Below are 22923 nucleotides of genomic sequence, written 5' to 3' on the forward strand. Positions count from 1 at the left end.
TGAGAGAGTACGATAGAGTTAGCAGACATGACCCTTGCCCTCAAGGTTCCTGCAATCTAGCAGGGGAAACACACACTAAAACAAATTAGAAGTAGGGGGAAGCATGAGAAAAATACGGAAGGCTTCCCAAATTTGTGGGTAACCCTGGTTCTAGGGCTAGGCTAATCTCTGTATCATTCCAATTTTAGTTCTGCAGAAGGAACTGAAAAATTCAATCAATCAATGAATGGTATTTATTGAACACTTACTATGTGCAGAGCACTGTACTAAGCGCTTTGAAGAGTACAGTACAACAGAATTAGCACACACATTTCCACCCATAACAAATTCAGGCAAAGTAACCATTTTTTCTTTAGTCCTCCAGGTCATTCAAAGAGAACAGAGTGATTTTCTTCTGTAAAATATCCGGATAATTGTGGGTCCTGGGTCTGGGTGTGAGCCCGTTGTTGGGTAGGGACCATCTCTATATGCTGCCAACTTGTACTTCCCGAGTGCTTAGTGTAGTGCTCTCACACAGTGAGCACTCAGTAAATACGATTGAATGAATGAATGAATGAGTGGAGCCTTTTAAACTGAAGATAATGGATGAGATTCATCCAGGTCAGAAGGACTGGGTATGGGTTAGAGTTCTCACACTGCTAGAGCAAATTTCTGAAGTCATTTGCAAAAATAATCTGACAAGTTATTAATCCACCCGAGAGAAATAACTCATCATCTGGTATCCTTATTATCAAGCTGACTGGGAGCAACAAAAGCTCTAGTTTCACTTTGTGAACACCAGGATGTTAACTTCACTGTCATAAAAGGTGCCTGCAATAAGCAAATTGAGTTAAAGTGAATGTTGTCATGGGCCCAACAACTCCCATGTCGACAGTAAATATCACAGTAAAGGCTTTCATTTGGCCAGGCTACTTAATAATAATAATAATAATAATAATAATAATAATAATAGGTATTTTTAAGTGCTTACTGCACCAACCACTGGAGTAGATACAAGATAATCAGGTCCCACAAGGGGCTCACAGTCTAAGTAGGGAGGAGAATGGGTATTGAATCCCCATTTCACAGATGGGAGAACTGAGGCATGGAGAAGTTAAGTGACTTGCCCAAGGTCACACAGCGGACAAGTGGCAGAGCAGGAATTAGAACCAAGGTCCTCGGGCTGCCAGGCCCGTGCTCTTTCCATTAGGCTGCACTGTTTATTTACCCCCTCAGAAAGGGGCCTCATCTCACAGTGATGGGTAAGTCCATCGCCATTATCTGGAAATGGGAGTTAAGAGCCTTGTGCGCTGCCTCCCCTCTTCCTCTGACCTAACAGGGTGGAACATCCCCTATGAATTCAACGAGTCTGACCTGAGGATCAGCTTGCGGCAGATCCAGATGTTCCTGAATGAATATGACGAGGTGCCGTTTGAAGCCCTGACCTACCTAACAGGTATCGGAAGGCGTCACCAACCCATGAATACCTCTCCTCGCTTCCCCACCTCTCTCCCCTCCCGTGCTCATCGACTCACCACCTCCCAGGGCTGTCATGGTGATGAGCCGCTGCTCTCTGACTAATTACTTGGTGACGCATCCCTAATGGCTCTTCTGAGAGCCAAGCTGCCGTGCAGGACAAATAAACACTGGCATTTTCAAGTTATGGCTTTAAATGCCACCCATGGGCTCGTTTCTGAGCCCCACAGGCAGTCAGCTTTTTCACCCCAGACTTGTAGCTTGGGTACTTACTTTGGGCCAGCATGCAAAAAAACAAAACAAAAACAAACCTGTTAGGGGCTAAAAGTGAGAGAGACTTGCCAAACAGAAAGAGCCTGAGTTAAACTCGGAGCTGAGTTTAGCCATCCCAGTGCAGTGCAGAAGGAAGTGATCATGATAATTGTGGTATTGGTTAAGTGCTTACTGTGTGCCAAGCACTGTGTTCAGCGCTGGGGTAGATACAAGATAAGCCGATTGGATACAGTCCCTGCCCCACATGAGCCTCACAGTCTTGGCAGGAAAGGAAGTATCTTATCCCCATTTTCATTCATTCATTCATTCAATCATATTTATTGAGCGCTTACTGTGTGCAGTACACTGTACTAAGTGCTTGGGAAGTACAAGTACATTTTGACAGATGAAGAAGCTGAGACTCAGAGAAATCAAGTGACTCATCCAAGGTCATGCAGCAGGCAAAGGACAGAGCCAGGAAATCTCAGCACCCCTGGTTTCTGAGTTCTTTCAGTTTCGTTTGTTGGTTTTGCAGCAACTCCCAAACTGCATTCAGCCCTTCAAACCCATTTCTATTCACTTTCATCAGGTGAATGTAATTATGGTGGGAGAGTGACAGATGACAAAGACAGGCGTCTCCTTCTATCGCTGCTTTCCATCTTTTACAATAAGGATATCAAAAAGGATAAGTACGTTATCGCTCCAGGAGAGGTCTACTACATCCCTCTTCACGGCCCCTACCAGGTGAGGAGGAGCCTGCTTTCTCTCCAGTCCATAGCCTGACACAGGGACTGCCTAACTGTGCTGTGGTGGGTCTCACAGCACCTTCAGCGAGGAAAGTGGTTATTGCTTTGGCCCCATTTTCCAGTTATGGAAGCTGAGATGTGAGTCAGGAGGGTTCAAAGTCCAAGCCGGGGTTAGGACAACCTGTGCCTTTTTAGACTTTTGCTCAATCAGCTGCCCTCGTCTTGTCTTATGCTGTCGAGTCGTCTCCGACCCACAGCGACTCCACCGACGCATCTCTCCCAGAACGCCCCACCTCCATCTACAATCGTTCTGGTAGTGTATCCACAGATTTTACTTGGTAAAAATACAGAAGTGGCTTAGCATTGCCTCCTTCCACACAGTAAACTTGAGTATCTGCCCTCGACTGTCTCCCATGCCACTCCTGCACAGGTAAGTTTTGACTTGTAGCAGATTGCCTTCCACTCGCTAGCCACTGGTCAATGCATATGCCTCTACTTGACTCTCCCTCCCCTAGTCGAGGCTGGTAGTGGACTGGAAACTCTCCAGGTATGACTCTGACAGGGGCCAGCTGCCCTATACTGCTTTTTTGTAAAATAATGAATGAGGAGCCTCAAATGACCCTAACCCTCATTCTCAGGAACCTCCCAGTGTCAGAACTTCCTTTTCAATACTGACTGCGTACTAGCTGGACTTCAGGCCAGGCCTGGTCTGGAACCAGTCTAACATGCTCACTTGGATGTAAACCCTCTGGCCTGACTCCCGATTGGCTTGGCAGGAATTTGTGACCGTTCTTCTTTAAGCTGAAGGTTTCCTTTGCAGTCCTATTTAGAGTATCTCCGGGGCCTGCCCATCACGACCCATCCGGAGGTTTTTGGCCTCCATGAGAATGCAGACATCACGAAGGATAACCAGGAAACCAACCAGTTATTTAATGGAGTGTTGTCGACTCTGCCCAGGCAAGCTGGAGGAGGGGGCAAATCTCCTCAGGTAACATCAGGCTCAAAGTTTCTGGAGTGACGCCATGTGAAATCTCTCATCTTAGGGAACCCTGGGAGGGCACTAGGGTCTTATTGAGAATCAGCATGGCTTACTAGGTAAGAGCACGGGCTTGGGAGTCAGAAGGACCTGACTTATAATCCCAGCTCCGCCACATATCTGCTGTGTGACCTTGGGCAAGTCTGGGCCTCGGCCACCTCATCTGTAAAATGGGGATAAGGGTGTGAGCCCCCTGTGGGACAGGGACTATGTCCGACCTGATTAACTTCTATCTACCCCAGCACGTAGAACAGTGCTGCCACTTAGTAAACTCGTAATAAGTACTATTATTATTATTGTTATTATTGAAATATTCATTTCTGGACCTAATATACCTTATCCACCAAATTTGCAGATGATAGTAATCAATCAACTAATCGCATTTGAGTGCTTACTGCATTCAGAGCACGGCACTGAGTGCTTAAAATGGAAGACAGGAATAAACAAATTTTAAAAAAGAATTATCCCACGAAGCAGGATGAGATTCAAAAGGGTAAAGGTATTAAGTTCCCTTAGGGATGAAATACAAACACGTAGACAGGATGGGGAAGTTGAGTTAGGCCTAAGTTTAGCAGAAATAGACCTGGGAACCTAGTTAACCTTAAGCAGAGTATGAGTCAGCCCTGCTGTTAATCCAGTGGAAAGAGCAAGGCTCTGGGAATCTGAAATCTCGGGTTTGAGTCCCAGCTCCATAAGTAGGGAAGACCTGTATAGCCTAGACCTTCAGTGGTGAGAGATACTCTGAAATCCCAGGTCCGGAACTCATCCATGGTTCTCGATGGGAGACTCTGTCATCGTGAATCAGTAAATGCAATGCCATGACTAAAAAAATCCATCACAGTACTAAGCTGGGTCGATAAGAATATAACTTGCAAATGCTGGCTGGTGTTTGGACAGGACTTTGAAAAAGAACAGAGGAAAAATGAGGAGGTGCCCAAGAAGGCAGAAGGAAATGAAGGGCTGGAAAATAAAACTAGGTTTTAGGAAGAAAAGTTAGGGGAATTAAGGTTTAGCCTGGGGAAAAGATGGGCTAAGGGGTGATCCAGCCCAATTAAGTATTTGGGTGTCTATGGCAGGTCCAAATGTAATAAATGGACTTAAACTAGGAGAGATTTGGGTTGAACATAAAGAAGGATTATTGAGAGACTGTGGGATCTACCTTCAGGGGAATTAAACAGAAAACAATTACAGACAACTGTCTTCAAAAACTTTAATGGTTACCCATTCTTCTCCACATTCAACAAACTCCTGACCACTGGTGATCAGCTCTCTCCCTCCTAATTATCCACTCTCTTCTCCTACACTGCAGCTGGTTCACTCCTGTCCTCTCAAGCTCATGTTCTCACTGTGCCTCATTCTTGACCCTGCCACCTCTGACCCTTGGCTCTCTCCCTTCTGCCTGAAATTCCCTCCCCACCTTGAAAGCCCTTCTGAGATCACGTCTTCTCCAGGAATAAAAATAATACGAATGATAATTTTGGTATCTGTCAAGCACCTATTAATTGTCAAGCACTGCACTAAGCGCTGGGGTAGATACAAGTTTATCAGGTCCTGCATGGGGATCACAGTCTTAAGTAGGAGGGAGAACAAGTATTGAACCCTCATTTTGCAGATGAAGGGAACTGAGGCAAGGAGAAGTTAAGTGACTTGCCCAAGGTCACACAGCAGACAAGTGGTGGAGTCAGGATTAGAATCTGGACTCCTCTGACTCTCAGGTTCGTATTATTTGTACTAGGCCACACTGCTTCTCTAGGAAGTTTTCCCTGATTAATTTTTCTTCTCAAGTTATATTGCCTCAACTACCACCTCAGCATCTCTGCCCCACCTACCCTCTTATGTTCTCATAATCACGTGTAGCACTCTTGTACGTACTGACTTATCTACTCTATTAAGCATTTGGACATCTAGTAGCAATAGTATTAGTACAGTGCTAAGTGCTTAGGACAGTGCTTTGCACACAGTAAGCGCACAGTAAATGCAATTGAATGAGTGAATGAATTTAGCATCATGGCCTAATAGAAAGAGCCCAGGCCTGGGATTCAGAGGACCTGGGTTCTTATTCCAGTTCTGCCAATTGTGACCTTTGTGACCATGGGCAAGTCACTTCTCTGTAACTCAATTTCCTCAACTGTAAAATGGGGATTAAATGTCCATTCTCCCTCCTACTTAGTGAACCCCATGAGGGAAAGGGATTGTGTCCAATCTGATTATCTTGTCTCTACTACAGCGCTCTGAACAGGGCTTGATACATAGTAACCACTTTACAAATGTGAGAAGCAGCATGGCCTAGTGGAAACAGCTAGGGCCTGGGAATCAGAAGACATGTGTTCTAATCCCACCTCCGCCACTTGTCTGCTGTGTGACCTTGGGCAAATCACATAACTTCTCTGTGCCTCAGTTACTTCAGCTATATTGAAATGCGTATTAAGACTGTGAACCCTACATGGGACATGAACTATGTCTTACCTGATTAACTCACATCTACCCCAGAGCTTAGTACAGTGCTCAACACATAGTAAGTGCTTAACAAATGCCTTTAAAAAAACAAATGCCATAATAATAATAATAATTAAGTACTTACTATATGCGGAGCAACAGCCCTAAATGCTTGGAAGGAATACACAGATGGGAATTAGGCATGGTCCCTGTCCTTTTTGAGGCTCATGATCTGAAATCACAATCTGCATATGCCTTTTCCGTCTTCTTCCTCTCTGTAAATTATTTTAGTATCAGTACCAATGTACAAAAGCACCTAGTACAGTGCCCTGTTCCCAGTAGCTGCTCAGTGAATACTATGGTTTGATTGACTGAGCTCTGGAAGGTTTAATGATCATTAATCTTGGAAGTAGGGGTTTGGATGAGATGTCTCCTTTCCAGCTCTCTGGTTCTCCGATTCTATAACTGCCATGTAATCCCCCTAATAGACCTGTCTGTGTGGGAAGAGGGAGAGGTGGAGTAAGAGGTGGAGAATGGCGCGTGGGGGTTGCTTCCAGCAGCCTGAGGAATCAGAGGGCCTCTCTGAAAAAAGGGTGAAAATGCCCATTATATTTCTAACAAGGCCTTTCTGTCATTTGTTGTAACTCTGATCAGCTCTGTCAGTCACCCTCACATATGTCATGCTTATTAGAGAAGCAGCGTGGCTCAGTGGAAAGAGCCCGGGCCCGGGCTTTGGAGTCGGAGGTCATGGGTTCAAATCCCGCTCTGCCAATTGTCAGCTGTGTGACTTTGGGCAAGTCACTTAACTTCTCTGTGCCTCAGTTACCTCATCTGTAAAATGGGGATTAAGACTGTGAGCCCCACGTGGGACAACCTTGATTACCTTGTATCCCCCCCAGTGCTTAGAACAGTGCTTGGCACATAGTAAGCGCTTAAATACCAACATTATTATTATTATTATTATTATTAGATTTCCAGCTCTAAAAACAGAATGCCCCCAGTAGTCGCTTTTCCCTTTTGGTTTGCTCCAACAAGCAACAGCTTGACAGTCTGAGAGAGTCACCCTGCAGAGTCCTGGGGCGAGAGCCTCAAGGGATTCCAGGCTGGTGATTTTTAAGGGGCTGAACTCAGCTGAGGAGCAGTCTGGCCTGTTCTACAGCTAACGACTCAGGGTAGGACCGAAAGTGGGAATCTGCCCAGGGAGGGGTGGGACGAGAGAGGTCACTCTTTGGATCTACAGGGTATTCCCTCTACAGTATTCCCTCTGCAGCTCAACCTCCCTTCTTTTGGGGAGTCGAAAGTTAGTTAAAGAATTAACTGTGGTATTTATTAAGTGCTGGGGTAGATACAAGATAATCAGGTGGAAAATTGTCCCTGTTCACGGTCAAAGTAAATATCCTTCAAAAGAGAAGAAAAGTCAGTTCAAGGGCGGTAATGACAGAAGTTTGCCTGTGGGTTTCTGAAGAAGTGTTAGTCACAACACCAGCAATTTCTTTAAAACCCATGGTATTCTGCAAATTTGTCATTTCAGGAAGTGGTTGAAGACTTGGCAGGGGACATCCTATCCAAGTTACCAAAGGACTTTGATCTGGAGCAGATTATGAAGGCGTATCCTGTGCTCTACGAAGAGTCCATGAATACTGTTCTCAGACAGGAGCTGATCAGATTCAATAGGTGGGATGACTGTTTTTGAAAGAGGATTTCTGGTGGGATTTATAGTGTGCGTAAAGATTACTAAGGTCCCCTACCAAAACAACGGAGCCAGAGTTGGGGTGACCCTGTCTCCATGGTGGCTCTCTCTCGGGGCCCCTCCCTCTCCTCGGGGGCTTTCGAAGGGTGGAGAGGCCACTGAACCCAGTGCTTAGTAGAGTGTTTGACACATAATAAGCTCTTAACAAATACCATAAAAAAACAATGAAAGCCTAGTAAGTTTTGGTTTGAAATGGAGGTTGTGACTGCTAACAGTCCTGACTGAAGAGCTTCACTGTAGTGGTAGTGGACTGATGGGAGGCAAAATCCCATTCAAGATGTCTGTGAACTATATTTCTCACAGGTGAAAAGCTCTTTCTCCCTCTCGTGTGCTCTCTCTGTCTTGTACACACACTCTCTTCCTCTCTCCTTCCTCCCTTTTGCATCATGCATGACGCCTCCCTCTCTTTCAACTGTGTATTGTCTGCAGCCAATTATTCCTCCACAACATTTCCAGGATCTGCCCCTTCCTCTTCAACCAAAGAGCCACCACACTGGTCCAGGTACCTATCATATCTTGTCTTGACAACTGCATCTGCCTCCTGGCTGATCTTCCTGTTGCCAGTCTCTTGCCTTTCCAGTCCATACTTAGCTGCCCAGATTATTTTTCTAAAGTAACATTCCGTACACGTATCCCCACTACTCAGAGATTTCCAATGGTTGCCTGTTCCTCTTCACAACAAATGGAACTCCTTACATTTGGTTTTAGGCACTCAGTCAGAGGCAAAAGGCCAAGAAAAACAAAAAAAATAAGGAGAGGCAGACAGGGAGGGAGCAATAAAGAGAGAAAACAGAGGCAAATTATGGAAAAGAGAAGAAGAGGCAGAAGGAAGGACTAAGAAAGAGATTTGAAGAAGTAGAGTTGACAACATAGATTTGCAGAAACAGAGATGGAATCACAGACATAGATTTAGAGAAATAGGCATTTGGAAGAGCCGAGATGTAGAGACAGGGAATGAGTGAATGAGAAGGGAGTAAATATGGAATGAGGAGTAGGAGTTTCACACATATGCACTCAGAGATCCAAAACAGATTTAAAAGTACTCACCTTGCTCCCTAGCTCTTCTTCTTCACTCCACCTTCTCTTCTTCCTCTTCTTTTTCTCCTTTTCTTCTGCAGTTGCTGCACCCACAGCTGCCTCTACCTCTTTCTTACCCTTCTTTTACACAGCCATGTAATGCAATCCCTTTAGTGCACTTTTGCGATAGCACGATTGAATTTTAGTTTGGGTCTTTCTTATAGTGCTCCTCCTCCACCCTCTTTACCCCCCAGCCTTTGAAATAATGCCCTGGTTTTACAGAGAAATTTACCTTGGCCCAGACACCCTCCTTCTCCTCCCACTCAATCTTTGAAGTATTTTGACTGATTGGAAGAAAATGATTGAAGTCCATTTCAGCAGTTGTTTGTTGTCAGTTTAGTTTTAGATGAGGACAGATCCATCAAGCAGTGATATTTAATGAATGCCTCCTTTGTGCAGAGTACTGTACTAAGCACCTTGGCAGACAGTAGAGTAGAGGTACAAGGAGCTGACAGTCTCATAGGGAAGACAGACATAAAAATGATTTACTATAGGGGGATAATACACAAAGAGTAAAGTAGGCCAATCGATATAACTGAAATGCAATGAGACTTTGTGAGTGCAAAAATCCGTGGAAATTATGGAGGATGTGACCTTGACATGACCTCTAGTCTTAGCCTAAGGCCCCTTTCTGCTGAATGAGATGTGAAAGATACTTCGAAAATTAAGTATCTGCAATTTTGAAAACTTAATCCAGAGTATTTTAGTAGCAGTATATGTTACATTGCTCTTTGATTATGCAACTAGATGGTGCTTTTAATCACTATTTTCAAATCTATTTCTTTGGGTTGATCTTTTTTGAATTCTGGGAACACATCAATGTACTTTCCATTATTTCCTCTGGGAAATCTTCCATCTTCATGGAAGCTATTAAGAGCGCTCCCTTAGCAATCCTCGTTAAGAGCATGGGCTTTGTTCCCGTAGGCTGACGGATGTGGTGCGGAGTAGCCTCGTCAACCTCGGGAGGGCCATCAAAGGTCAAGTTCTCATGTCTGCTGAGCTGGAGGATGTCTTCAACAGTATGTTGGTGGGGAAGGTGCCAGCCATGTGGGCCGCTAAGTCTTACCCCTCCCTGAAACCACTGGGTGGTTACGTGGCTGACCTCCTCACCCGGCTAGCCTTCTTCCAGGTACTGAGAATCCGGGGCAGCAGACAGAATGGGCTGTCTGCTTCCCTTTTTAAAAAAAAAAATGGTTTCTGTTAAGTGTTTACTATGGGTCAAGCACTGTTCTAAGAGCTGGGGGTAGATGCAAGCTAATCGCGTTGGATGCAGTACCTCTCCCAAATGGGGTTTACAGTCTTAATCCCCATTTTTACAGATTAGGGAACTGAGGCACAGAGGAGTGAAGTGACTTGCCTGAGGTCACACAGCAGACAATGGCGGAGCTGGGATTAGAACCCAGGTCAATTAATCATATTTATTAAGCATTTACTGTGTGCTCTGCACACAGACTGTACTAAGCTCTTGGGAGATTACAGCCCAACAATATAACAGGCATTCTCTGCCCATAAGGAGCTTACAGTCCAGAGGGGGAGACAGACATTAATATAAATAAATAAATTGTGGATATGTACATAAGTGCTGTGGGGCTGTGGGGAGGTGGTGGTGAAGAAAGGGAGTGTCAGAGCAAAGCAGAAAGGAGTGGGAAAGGAGGAAATGAAGACTTAGGGTCCTCTGGCTTCCAGGCCTGTGCTCTTTCCACTGCTATCCTATCCTGCCGCTATCCTTTGGTAGGCAAGGGGCAGTTACAAAATGCCAGATGGGTGGAGCAGTGAGTTAGTTGGCGGTGAAAATTTGTTGCTCTCAGACTCACATTTTCAGCAAGGGACAAGGAGTTCTGTGGAAGGGATCTCGGGTTGGGATGGCTTACTTTTCAGTGAGATCCGGGTAAAGGGAGCAGGTTTGGGAGTTGGGAAGCCTGGGGCCTAATCCTGTTTTGCTTCTCTGTTAAGGACATTGAGAAAGTCATTTCACCTCTCTCTGCCTTAGTCTCCCCCTCTGTAAAATGGGATCTAGAAAGAGGCAGAAAAATAGAGTCAAAGAGAGATGGGGAAAGAGAAATAGGGAAAGAAGCAGAGATAGAAGGAAGAAAGAGAGAGGTGAGAAAGAAAGGAGGAAAGGGGAGAGAGAAGAGAAGTGTTAAAAGGGGACAGAGGATAAAGACAGTAGAAGAGGGGGCAAGGAGAGGACAGAGAGGGAAAAAATGGGGATAAGGGAGCATGAAACACCTACAGAAACACACATACAGGCATTCAAACCCCGGGTATACATACAGACATATAGATCCACAATCCCAAGTATATACACAGGCATACAAAGGGACACATACACATAGATGTACAAACTCGGGGGTATACAAAGATATTCCTCACTTCCTCCTCTGTTGCTGCTGCCCCTGGTTGACTGACTGCAGCCCTCAGGAGCCCAGCAGCAAGACTTCCTGCTGCTTCTGCCATCTGGCTTCTCTGCTGTGATGATCATCCAGCCCCCTCCATCACCTTACTAATTCCTTCCAGAAGCTTTTGGTGTGGGCAGCAGAGCAAAATGAATCCCTAAAATTTGTGAACATCCCACCCAGTGTAGGAAGCCTAGTCAGGTGACCAGGGCCCCATTCCTCTTGACATTTGAATTAGACCAGTTTGTGGTGTTGAAATTCTCTGCTATGTTCGCATAAGACACAGGGACAGTTTTTATAAAATTGAACAGATTTTTTTTTTTAGTCTGGCCTAGCTACCTGAGTCATGATGTTGTTTGATTAATTGATTTTTGTTTTTTACCGTGCAGGACTGGATCAATAATGGGTCCCCCAATGTGTTTTGGATCTCAGGATTCTACTTCACTCAGTCCTTCTTGACAGGGATTTCCCAGAATTTTGCTAGGAAGTACACAATCCCCATTGACCATATTGGATTTGAATTTGAGGTAATGATGGGTTTAGTTAAGCCTACATTCTTGGCCAACCAAGTCCGAACCAACAAAGGTTGGAGGTTATGAGCTTGGCCGCTGTATTGGTCAGCCCTGCATCCTCCTGCAATTGGTTGTCACGTCAGCCCCAAGAGCCAACCCCACTGGTGGTTCCAAGGGCACTGGTTCTATGAGGTTGCAAAGCTGTTTGTGAAATGAAGGGAAATACTTTCTGTTTGAGCGAGATGCCCTTTTATCTCCTAAAACATACAAAATGGTTGCCTCATTTCAGGCTTCCGATCCTCAGAAAATTACAATCCAATCCAATGAGTTTTCCATTTGTAAGATCATTATACCGTATTCAGCTTTACTTCATTGGTATATGTAAAAAAAAAAGTCCTTTTAAAACTTCTGGTAGAGGAATAAAAAATGGCATCTGGCTCTCAACTTGCCCTCTGAAAGGTTGAGTGAAAAAAAGCCAGAGTTCCCTGGGAATCCCAGAGACAGGTCCCTCCAGAGATTGTTAAGCTTAGTCCTCTGTCTAAACAGAGGACTTTACCTACCCCATAAGCAGGTATAGGACTGCCTAAACTGATTTCCAGGGAAGATGATTTCACAATAAATCTACAATCTACCCTTTCCTCTCCATCCCAGCTGCTTCCATGCTGATCCTGCCTTGACTAATGCACCAAGCCTCCTCACTGAACTCCCTGCCTTCTATCAATCAATCAATAAATGGTATTTATTGAATTCTTACTGTGTGCAGAGCACTGTCCTAAGCACTTGGAAGAGTACAACATAACAATATTACAATATAACACCTCTGCTCACAGGGAGTTTACAGTCTAAATGGGGAGACAGATATATAAATTACAGATATAAATATCTTATGGCTATATCTCTCCTCACTCGTCCATATTTCACTCTGCTGCCTGGATCATTTTTATAAAAAATATGTTCATTACAGGTCTCTCCACTCCTCAAGAACCTCCGATGGTTGCCCATCCACCCCCACATCTAACAGAAACTCTTTGCCATCAGCTTAAAAGCACTCAGTCAGCTCTCCCCCTCCTACTCCTACTGATCTCCTACTGATCTCCTACTACAACCTACATTTTGCTCCTCTAATGCCAGTCTGCTGTCTGTAACTCGATCTCATCTATCCCATTGCTGACCCCTTGCCCACATCCCCTCTCTGGCCTGCAATTTCTCCCCCATTATATCTGACAGTCCACCACTCTCCTCACCCTAACAACCCTCCTGAAATCATATCACCTTGTAGGGGACCTTCCTTGACTAAGCCCTCATTTTCCCTTTATGCCCTTCCCCTCTGCGTTGCATCTGCACTTGGCTGTGTACTCACTAAGCACCTCTGATACCCCATCCCCAAAGACTTATGGAAATATCCTTATACTCTACTACTTCCCTTATCTGTAATTTTTTTTAATGTCTTTAGACTGTAAATTCCTTATGGGCAGGGATCAGATCAACCAACCCTATTGTACTATACTTTCTCGAGCGCTTAATACAGTATTCCAAACACAGTAAGCCCTCAATAAATCCCATTGCTTGATTGATTGATAACCCAGTCTGGGGTCTGACATTCTTTATTAAGTTGAGAAGAATCTCCGACATTTCTCTGCAGAATTGCACTGAGGACCTGAAGTAAACTATTCCAGATGTGTGTGTGGTGGGGGGGAAGGAGGTGTGCAGAGAGGGAAGGGTTTACCTACCCCAGTTAGGAAACACGATGGCATCAATGTTTTACATTCTTCCAGGTGACCCAGCAGGAATCGTCGATGGAAACACCCCCGCAAGATGGGGCCTTTGTAAAGGGTCTTTTCTTGGAAGGAGCCCGGTGGGACAGGCAGATGATGTTGATCGGAGAGTCCCACCCCAAGATCCTGTATGATCCTCTGCCCATCATTTGGCTGAAGCCTGGAGAAAGTTCCAAGTTCCTGCACGAAAGCGTTTACCTGTGTCCCGTCTACAAAACCAGTGCCCGGAGAGGGATTCTTTCCACCACAGGCCACTCAACCAACTACGTCCTCTCCATCGAGCTCCCTACAGACCTGCCCGAGAAGCACTGGATCAACAGAGGGGTGGCAGCTCTCTGCCAGTTGGATGACTGAAGACGTTTCTTCCACCACCGAGTGAGGGGAACAAAAGAAAATAAAAGTGGAGTCCCTAAGATGCACGGTTTCTGGCATTTTCCTCCAACTAGCCATATTGATCATCATCATCATCAATCGTATTTATTGAGCGCTTACTATGTGCAGAGCACTGTACTAAGTGCTTGGTACAACAGTGGGCTCACAGTCTAAAGATTATAATTATAATTGTGATATTTGTTAAGCACTTACTATGTGCCAGGCACTGTACTAAGCGTTGGGGTAGATCAAATTGGGTTGGACACAGTCCCTGTCCCAAGTGGGGCTAACAGTCTCAATCCCCATTTTACAGATGAGGAAACGGAGGTACAGAGAAGCAAAGTGACTTGCCCCAGGTCGTACAGCAGACAAATGGTGGAGCTGGGATTAGAACCCATGACCTTCTGATTCCCGGGCTCTTGCTGTATCCATCACACCATGCAGTATTGTAATGCCTAATTTGTACTCTGCCCCTGTTTTCTCTTTTTCAGCCTTTCTGCTCTTTCCTGTTCTCAAGCGTGCCTCATTTGAGAAAAGGAACAGAACAATGGAGCTGGCTGCTCAGCAGGGTCATGGCGGGCGGTGGGCATTCAGAAAGAAAATGAAAGCCTCACTGCCACACCCCAGGTGTTCCAGCTGCCCACATGGGCACCCCCCACCCCCCCAGTCTCTTACCACGTCCCACTGCTCAGAGTGAATCCTGGAAGGAGACGTATGTGAGGTTACAAACTCTGCATGGAACCATTTCCTGGGTCCCAAGGGTCTTTATCCCCCCGCAAACAATGTTCTTTCTAGTAACAATTTCAAGCTATTTACAGGCATTTCAGCCTCACTTAGGCCTACAGCTAAGATTCAGCTTCAATCAGTCATTTAAGAGCACCTTGGAGTGCCTCGGGGAGGTGTGGGGGATCTCAGCATAGTTCAAGGTGCTTGGATCCATGCTAAAGGATGGGCTCAGGCCTTCCCCTTATGGAGCAGCTAGTCAAATAGACTATGTTATTATAAGGAGTTGAAAAGAAAAGAGGAAGGTGAATGAGTAGGCTTAATCAGGGAAAGCTTCCTGGAGGAGGTGGGCCTTGAGCAACCATCTGAAAGCAGAAAGGAGAGGAGTGGAGCGAGGAAGTTGTTCCAAGTCAAAGAGCCAGCTTGAGCATAAAATTGGAGGAAGGAAAGAGAGACGAGAGCCAGAGGCTCACAAAATTGCCTTCTCCCCTTAGAAAATTGTTAGTCATCAGTAAGCCCGGCTCCTCTGATTTTTCTACCAGAAACTGACAGGGAAACAGGCCTATTGTGAACTGTTTTACATAATCAGGAGGTTTTCTGATCCTTCCTAAATGTATTAGGAAAGCAGAAAACAAAATGGCCATGTAACACGAAGGGAAGATCAATTTCTTTACGGGAAATGGCACGGACGAGTTTGTGAACCCATACGTTTCAAAGACATGCTTAGTCAGCACAGATCAGGCCTGCTGCTGAGGGGCTGAAAATGGAATTTACCGACGCTCAGCGAAGGCCATTAAAAAGACAGAAAAGCATCATCCTCCTTGGGATCAAGACTGTTTAATGGCTGTTTAAAAAAAATTCCATGCACTACTATGAAAATTTAATGGGATTTTTTTTTTCCCCCGCAAGGCAGCTATTCTAATACTTCCTCTAGGGAAATGGGCAACCTGCTCTTCTGAAATCTTCATGAACTGGAAGCAGGAGACCCTGAGCTGAGAGAGAGAATTTCATGGGCGGAACCTATTATGGTGGAATCCTGGAGGAAGACATCAGAGAAGTATTATCGCCAAGCTATTCTTTGCACTTAATATCGATCCTTGGAAGAAACATAAGAAATGCTGTATTGGGTCAGACCACTCGTTCATTCAGCCCACTGTTGTGTCTAAGAAATGAATCACTAAGAATGCTTGGAGGAATAGTGTATTGCCTGTCCTCGTGATTAGGGATATATCATATAGCATTCTTTTTTTCACTAATAATGATGGTACCTGTATCCTCCCCACAGCACCTGAATATATGAGTATATGTTTGTATGTATTTATTACTCTATTTTATTTGTACATATTATTTATTTTATTTCGTTAATATGTTCTGTTTTGTTGTCTGTCTCCCCCTTCTAGACTGTGAGCCCGCTGTTGGGTAGGGACCGTCTCTATATGTTGCCAACTTGTACTTCCCAAGCACTTAGTATGATGCTCTGCACACAGTAAGCACTCAATAAATACGATTGAATGAATGAATTTATTAAATGCTTAATATGTGCCAAACACTGTGCTAAGTGCTGGGATGTAGTCCCTTCCCCACACAGGACTCTCAGTCTAAGAGGGGGAGAGAATTGGCATTTTATTCCCACTTTACAGGTGAAGAAATGAAAGCACAGGGAAGTTAGGTGACTTGCCCAAGGTCACAGAGCAAACAAATGGTAGAACCAGGTTTAGAGCCCAAGATTACCAACTCCCAGTTCTGAGCTTTTCCCACTAGGCCTTACCGCTTTTCTTGGATCCATTCATATTTTCTTGCCTACAGAATTTCTCTGTGTGATGACCAGGCTAACCATTCATTCTCTGGATGAAAAAGTGTTCAACCCTTCGCTTGTTTTGAGCTCATTCCCTTCAGTGGGTGCTCTCATCCTGTTTGGGGATACAGTAGGAAATTTCATGCTTACCCTGTCCCTGCCCTTCATGATTCTGTAGATTCAAACCATGCCCCTTCTCAGCCCACGTCTTTTGAGGTTGGAATCCTAATCTCATCAATCTCAAAATGTAAACAATCAATCAGTGGTATTTATTGAGCCCTTACTGTGTGCCAAGTGCTGTGCTGAGTGCTTGGGAGGGTAGAATATAACAGAGTTAGTACATACGTTCCCTGCCCACAATGAGCTTACAGTCCGGAAGAAGCTTTTCCAGCCCCTCTTTCATCTTCACTATTCTTCATTGAACCTTCTTCAACTCTATTATGTCCTTCCTAAATTGTAGAGACAGAGCTTCCCTGAGTATTCCAGGTGTTCTTCATCTGTAAAATGGGAGAAGATTGATGGTGAGCCAACCCCGTGCGAGCAGGACAGTGGCCAACCTATCCTTTTATCCACCCCAGCTCATAGCACATAATAAATGCTTATTAAATTTCATTGCTATGATGTGAATGCCCCCATAATTTTCCTTATTAGTGAAGCAATCCTGTCATTTGGCTTTCTTTGCCCGTCTTGATGATACGCCATATCTAGTTTGGCCATCAACACATATTGAACTGATGATCTGAAGGAAAAGTCGACGATGATTCCTAGATCTCTATTCTGATGTATGACTGATAGCTGAGTCCACACAATGTAAACAGCTCTCAATCGATCAGTTAATTGGTAGTATTTATTGAGTGCTTTACTGTGTGCGGGGCCCCGTACTAAGTGTAACAGTACAACCTTGGGAATTTGGAAACCTTGGGAACCTTGGGGAATTTGGGAACACTCTTTTGACCAGACACGCCTGTCGGGATACAACATGATGTGATATCGGAAGATAAGAGCATGTGAATGTGCGAGGCATCAGTCAAAGTGTGAGTACAACAACATGGGTTTCCTTATCTTGAGGTTTGCCAAGAACATTGGCCTTCCATCATCAGAGCACTGACTCTAATTGTAGTTGGGGTTGATTTTCCCTAGATATCCTAACTGTTCACATTGAAACCGCCCTAAATCTACTTTGTAAGATCTCCTTGAAACTGATCCTTGTCAGTATAGTTCTGGGTCTTTTTTTTTTTTTAATGGTATTTGTTAAGTGCTTACTGTGTGTCAGGTTCTGTACTCAACACTGGAGCCCTACTGAGAGCTCACCTCCTCCAGGAGGCCTTCCCAGACTGAGCCCCCTTTTTCCTCTCCTCCTCCCCATCCCCCCCACCCTACCTCCTTCCCTACAGCACTTGTATATATATATTTGTACAGATTTATTACTCTATTTTACTTGTACATATTTACTATTCTATTTATCTTGTTAATGATGTGCATATAGCTTTAATTCTATTTGTTCTGACGATTTTGACACCTGTCTACATGTTTTGTTTTGTTGTCTGTCTCCCCCTTCTAGACTGTGAGCCCGTTGTCGGGTAGGGACCGTCTCTATATGTTGCCGACTTGTACTTCCCAAGCGCTTAGTACAGTGCTCTGCACACAGTAAGCACTCAATAAATGATTGAATGAATGAATATAAGCTAATCACATTGGATACAGTCCATGTCCCACATGGGGTTCACAGTCTTAATTCCCATTTTACAGATAATAATAATGATGGTATTTGTTAAGTGCTTACTATGTGCCAAGCACTGTTCTAAGCACTGGGGGAGATACAAGGTTACCAGGTTGTCCCAGGTGGGGCTCACAGTCTTAATCCCCATTTTACAGATGAGGTAACTGAGGCACAGAGAAGTTAAGTGACTTGCCCAAAGTCACACAGCAGTCAAGTGGTGGAGCTGGGATTAGAACCCAGGCTTTCAGATTCCCAGGCCCAGGCTGTTTCCATTTGGCCACACTGCTTCCTGCTGGTAGGGACTGTCTCTATATGTTGCCAACTTGTACTTCCCAGGCGCTTAGTACAGTGCTCTGCACACAGTAAGCACTCAATAAGTACGATTGATTGATTGATTGATTGATATTCTCTCCTGCATTTACCAAAGTATTCACCCAGGAAGGGTGAGGAGCCAAGAGCAGTGTGAGGTCCCTGCTGGTCACTTTACTACCGGGAAACGCAGGAGAGAAGTTTCCCAGTCAGTCCTCTCGGCATTAAGAGTTCCCACTTATCCCAGCTCCAGCCAGGGATACAGGAGCAGGAACTGCAGCTATGATTGTTGTGTCCTCAAGGAGCCAAGAGAACAGTGCTCTGCACACAGTAAGTGCTCAATAAATACGATTGATGAAGAGAAATGGCATGGCCTAGTGGAAAGAGCAAGGACCTGGGAATCGGGGGACCTGTGTTCTAATCCCAGTTTTCTGCCATTCATTTGCTCTGTGATCTTGGGCAAGTCAAAACTTCTCTTTGACTCAGTTTCTTCATCTGCAAAATGGGTATTCACTATCTGTTCTCCCTCCTACTTAGATTGTGAGCCCCCTGTGGCATAGGAAATGCATCCAACCTGATTACCTTGTATCTGCCCCAGGGCTTGGAACAGACAAATAATAAGTGCTTAACAAATACCATTAGTGTTACTATTGTTTTGTTATTAATAATAGTAGTAATAATAATATAAACCTGAAACTCTGCTTCTCTAGCCACAGGGCCCTATGTTTATCATTGTCCTTTCTTTTATGTTTACAATTGTTTCGTTTTTACTTATGTGTCTTTCAGCAATCCCTTCTCCCTACTTACTTCAACATTGTCCTATTTCCACAACTGTATTTTTCCCAGCACTTAGTACAGTGCTTTATACACAGATACTTATTATAATTATTATTACTGGAATAGCTTAATGTCATCCACAGTATATTGAATATTTCCTGGTGCACTCTGTCTTCCAGATTTTAACATTTATGTTAAGTAAAGCCAGCCTTAATGCTAATTCCTGGGAACCTTGCTATGAAGATTCCAGAGGGGTTATTTCAATATTTTGTTCTGATATTTTAGCTGTTTTTCTATCCATGGCAGAATGTCCCCTTCAATACCACTGTAGTTTATTGAGATTTTTTTTCACCTTTGGTGTGACATAGTTTCCTGTCATATGTGATGGTAATTCTCGAGCCCCTCATAAGATCTTAGAATCAAGAACCTGAAAGAAGGAATTAATTATACAAGTGGTTTGTGCAGTGCCACTTGTACTATGACATTACTAACAGTTGCATTCCCACTAGGGAGTAGGCAGACAGGGATGCAGCACGTGGTTAAATGCACACAATAATTATATAATAATGATAATAGTGTAGGGAAGAGGCATGGTGTAGTGGATAGACCACAGTCCTGGGAGTCAGAAGGTTGTGGGTTCTAATCCTAGCTCCACTCCTTGCCTGCTGTGTGACCTTGGACAAGTCACTTGATTTCTCTGTACCTGTTACCTCATCTGTAAAATGGGGACTAAGACTGTGAGCCCCATGAGGGACAGGGACTGTTTCCCACCCAATTTGCTCGTATCCACCCCAGTGCTTAGTACAGTGCCTGACACAAAGTAAGTGTTTAACAAATACCATTATTATTATAATACATATTATTATATAATAAAATTGTACTCATTAAGTGCTTGATACGTACCCAGAGTTGTGTTAATTACTAGGGTAGCTACAATCTAATCAGATCAGATACAGTCCCTGTCTCATGGCTCAGTGGAAAGAGCCCAGGCTCAGGAGTCAAAGGTCATGGGTTCAAATCCCAGCTCTGCCACTTGCCAGCTGTGTGCCTTTGGGCAAGTCATTTCACTTCTCTGGGCCTCAGTTACCTCATCTGTAAAATGGGGATTAAGACTGTGAGCTTCACGTGGGACAACCTGATTACCTTGTATCCCCCATGGCGCTTAGAACAGTGCTTGGCACATAGTAAGTGCTCAACAAATACCATCATCATTATTATTATTATTATTATTATTATTATTATTATATGGGGCTCACAGTCTGAGAGGGAGAAGGGATATTTTATCCCCAGTTTTCAGATGAAGGATTTAAGGCCTAGAGAAGTTAAGTAACTTGCCCAAGGTCACAGAACAAGCCAGGGGGAGGGCATGGATTGGGATTACAACTCAGGTCTTCTGATTCCCAGTCTTGTGCTTTTTCCACTAGTCCATGCTACTTCTTACATATACTTTAGCATACAAAAATGTATGGCCAAAGGGACCACAGCAGTCTTGGAGCTGTGCCAGAGTCTCATAGACCACCAGGCAGTGTCCAGGGTAGTCCCCACAGTAGCCACTGATGTCTTTGTCTTACCAAAGATCTTTTGAAAATCTAAATATATGATGTCGACAGGATCCCCTCTATCAATATTCTTACTAGCATCGTCAAAGAACTCCAGATGCCCTGGTGAAGCATGATTTTCCACTACATTGTAAGCTTCTTGAGGGCAAGGATCCTGTCTATGAACTCTATTGTTCTCTCTAGAGCACCTAGTATAGTGCTCTGCATACAGTAAGCACTCAATAAATACCTTGGGTTGAGTGTTCTTTTTTCCCAGGATTTCCTCTTACCAACCTAAGAAGACTGACCTCCACTGTTCCTGAAAGCCTTGTCAGTGACTCTGTCTCCCGCAGCTCCTCCAGTTCAGCCTTCCTTGCCTGCTTCTGAAGACCTCCTTGCAGCAACGGCAGCTTTACATATGTGAGTGCATTATGGGCAGGAATGTGTCTGTTTGTTGTTATACTGTATTCTCCCAAGAGCTCAGTACACTGCTTTACACACAATAAGTGCACAGTAAATATGATTTAATGAATGTAGTCCCCCGTACAAGAAACAACAGACCATAAGCTCGTGATGCGAAGGGAACGTGTTCATTAATTCTGTTGCATTGTTCTCTCCCAAGTGCTTTGTACAGTGCTCTGCACATAGTAAGCACTCAGTAAGTACCACTGATTGATTGATTGAACAAATAGTCTCACCCTGCTGTTAGGCTTCCACCTCCAGTTCAATAGTTTAGACTTCTCGTCTGGTTGGATTAGGGTACTAGTCTGGCTCGGTCTGGTTTCTTGTCTGTTGTTGAGTGTGATTATGATTACGAGTCTAGGTTTAGTTGTTCGGTTTAGTTTTGCAGAACTTCTTTCAGAGCCAGATGATTTTAAAAGCTTCCCTTTTGGCTGGGCCCTTCCCAGACTCCACCTGCGTCCCTTGTGCTCCCGAGGTCTAATGTAGCTGTTTTTAAAAATAGCAGGTAGGATGTCGGATTCCTCAAGTGTCTAGTTGGGGATAGAGCTACTAGCTGTGATAAGCATCCCTTTAAGGTGAAAGTCCTTCATACACTTAGCTCTTACAGGACTGATTTGTTACCGGTGATCTTAACAGTGTATTTTTTTCTGTCTTGCTTTCTCTCTCCCACCCGCCCCATTTTGCTATGGAAACTACCTTATTATTTGCTCCCACAAAGGGCTCTGGTTGAGTCCCTCCCATGGTGAGCCTTACTAGGGCCGAAGTGATCTTGGGAGAGATGTGGGAAAGGTGGCCAAGCTTTTGGGAAGGGAGTCAATGGGGAGGTGGTCAGAGATGAATTTGGTGTGTCATAAAGAAAGATAAACTCGCCAGAAGTGAAAGGTTTATGCCTGCACAGTGGAGTGCCAAGTGTAAAGTTATTCTACTCTTCTTGTTCACCAAGCACCTAGTACAATGCTGGGCACACAGTTTTTTTTTTTGTGTGTGTGTGTTATGGTATTTATTAAGCACTTACTATGTGCCCGGCACTGTACTAAGTGTTGCAGCAGATACAAAGATGATAGCGTTGGGCACAGTCCGTAACCCACATAAGGCTCACAGTCTTAGTTCCCATTTTACAGATGAGGTAACTGAGGCACAGATAAGTTACTTGATCAAGGTCACATAGCAGACAAATGGCAGAGCTAGGATTAGAACCTAGGCCTGTGCTCTTTCCACTAGGCCACACTGCTTCTCTCAATGAGTACTGTTACTACTGAGAGTGACAGAAGGAGTACAGAAGACTCCCAGTGTTATGAATAACCCCAAAATGACTCTTTACCATTTTGATACCCCAACTTTGGGTTCCTTCAAAGTAACTGTAACTCACTTAAGCTTTCTTGGTTGGGATTAGTCCACATGCTTTGGGGATGGGAGGAAAGGCTACAGCTATGATTATCTGCCATCAAAATAAATGAACTTCCCCTAGAAAGCAGAATGGAAAGAGAGGAATTCAGTGGTACCCTGAGTGCCTTGCACGAATGAAGGACAAATGAGAATGAGAGCCCTAAAAAATGCCTCCTCTCCAACTCAAAACAGGTTCACCATAGGATTGGATGTAGTGAACTGTACTCTTGTGGTACTAGGATGGCAGAAAACCAGTGAAAGAAAATAGACTTCCCCTCCTGAAACATCAGAAGACCATAACAGCTGAGGAGCATATCTCCATTCTGCAGCCTCCAGAGGGGGTGATAGTACCACTTCCAAAAATTGTTCAATCACTAGAATTCCTCACACACTAATACCAAACCCT

General features: G+C 44.4%; 1 protein-coding gene across 1 annotated transcript in view; it reads left to right on the forward strand.

Moving 5' to 3' along the window:
* The window catches only part of DNAH3 (dynein axonemal heavy chain 3), a 123838-nt gene extending 109995 nt beyond the window's left edge, over positions 1 to 13843 (forward strand). The window contains exons 55-61 of the mRNA XM_038762475.1: positions 1319 to 1435; positions 2297 to 2451; positions 3274 to 3441; positions 7457 to 7599; positions 9677 to 9881; positions 11538 to 11675; positions 13436 to 13843. Of these exons, the coding sequence (XP_038618403.1) occupies positions 1319 to 1435; positions 2297 to 2451; positions 3274 to 3441; positions 7457 to 7599; positions 9677 to 9881; positions 11538 to 11675; positions 13436 to 13789 (1280 nt within the window). The 3' untranslated portion in view covers positions 13790 to 13843. The remainder of the gene's footprint in view (positions 1 to 1318; positions 1436 to 2296; positions 2452 to 3273; positions 3442 to 7456; positions 7600 to 9676; positions 9882 to 11537; positions 11676 to 13435) is intronic.
* The last annotated feature ends 9080 nt before the right edge of the window (positions 13844 to 22923 follow it).

Source organism: Tachyglossus aculeatus, chromosome 21 (genome assembly GCF_015852505.1).
Source record: "Tachyglossus aculeatus isolate mTacAcu1 chromosome 21, mTacAcu1.pri, whole genome shotgun sequence".
NCBI classification, from domain to species: domain Eukaryota; kingdom Metazoa; phylum Chordata; class Mammalia; order Monotremata; family Tachyglossidae; genus Tachyglossus; species Tachyglossus aculeatus.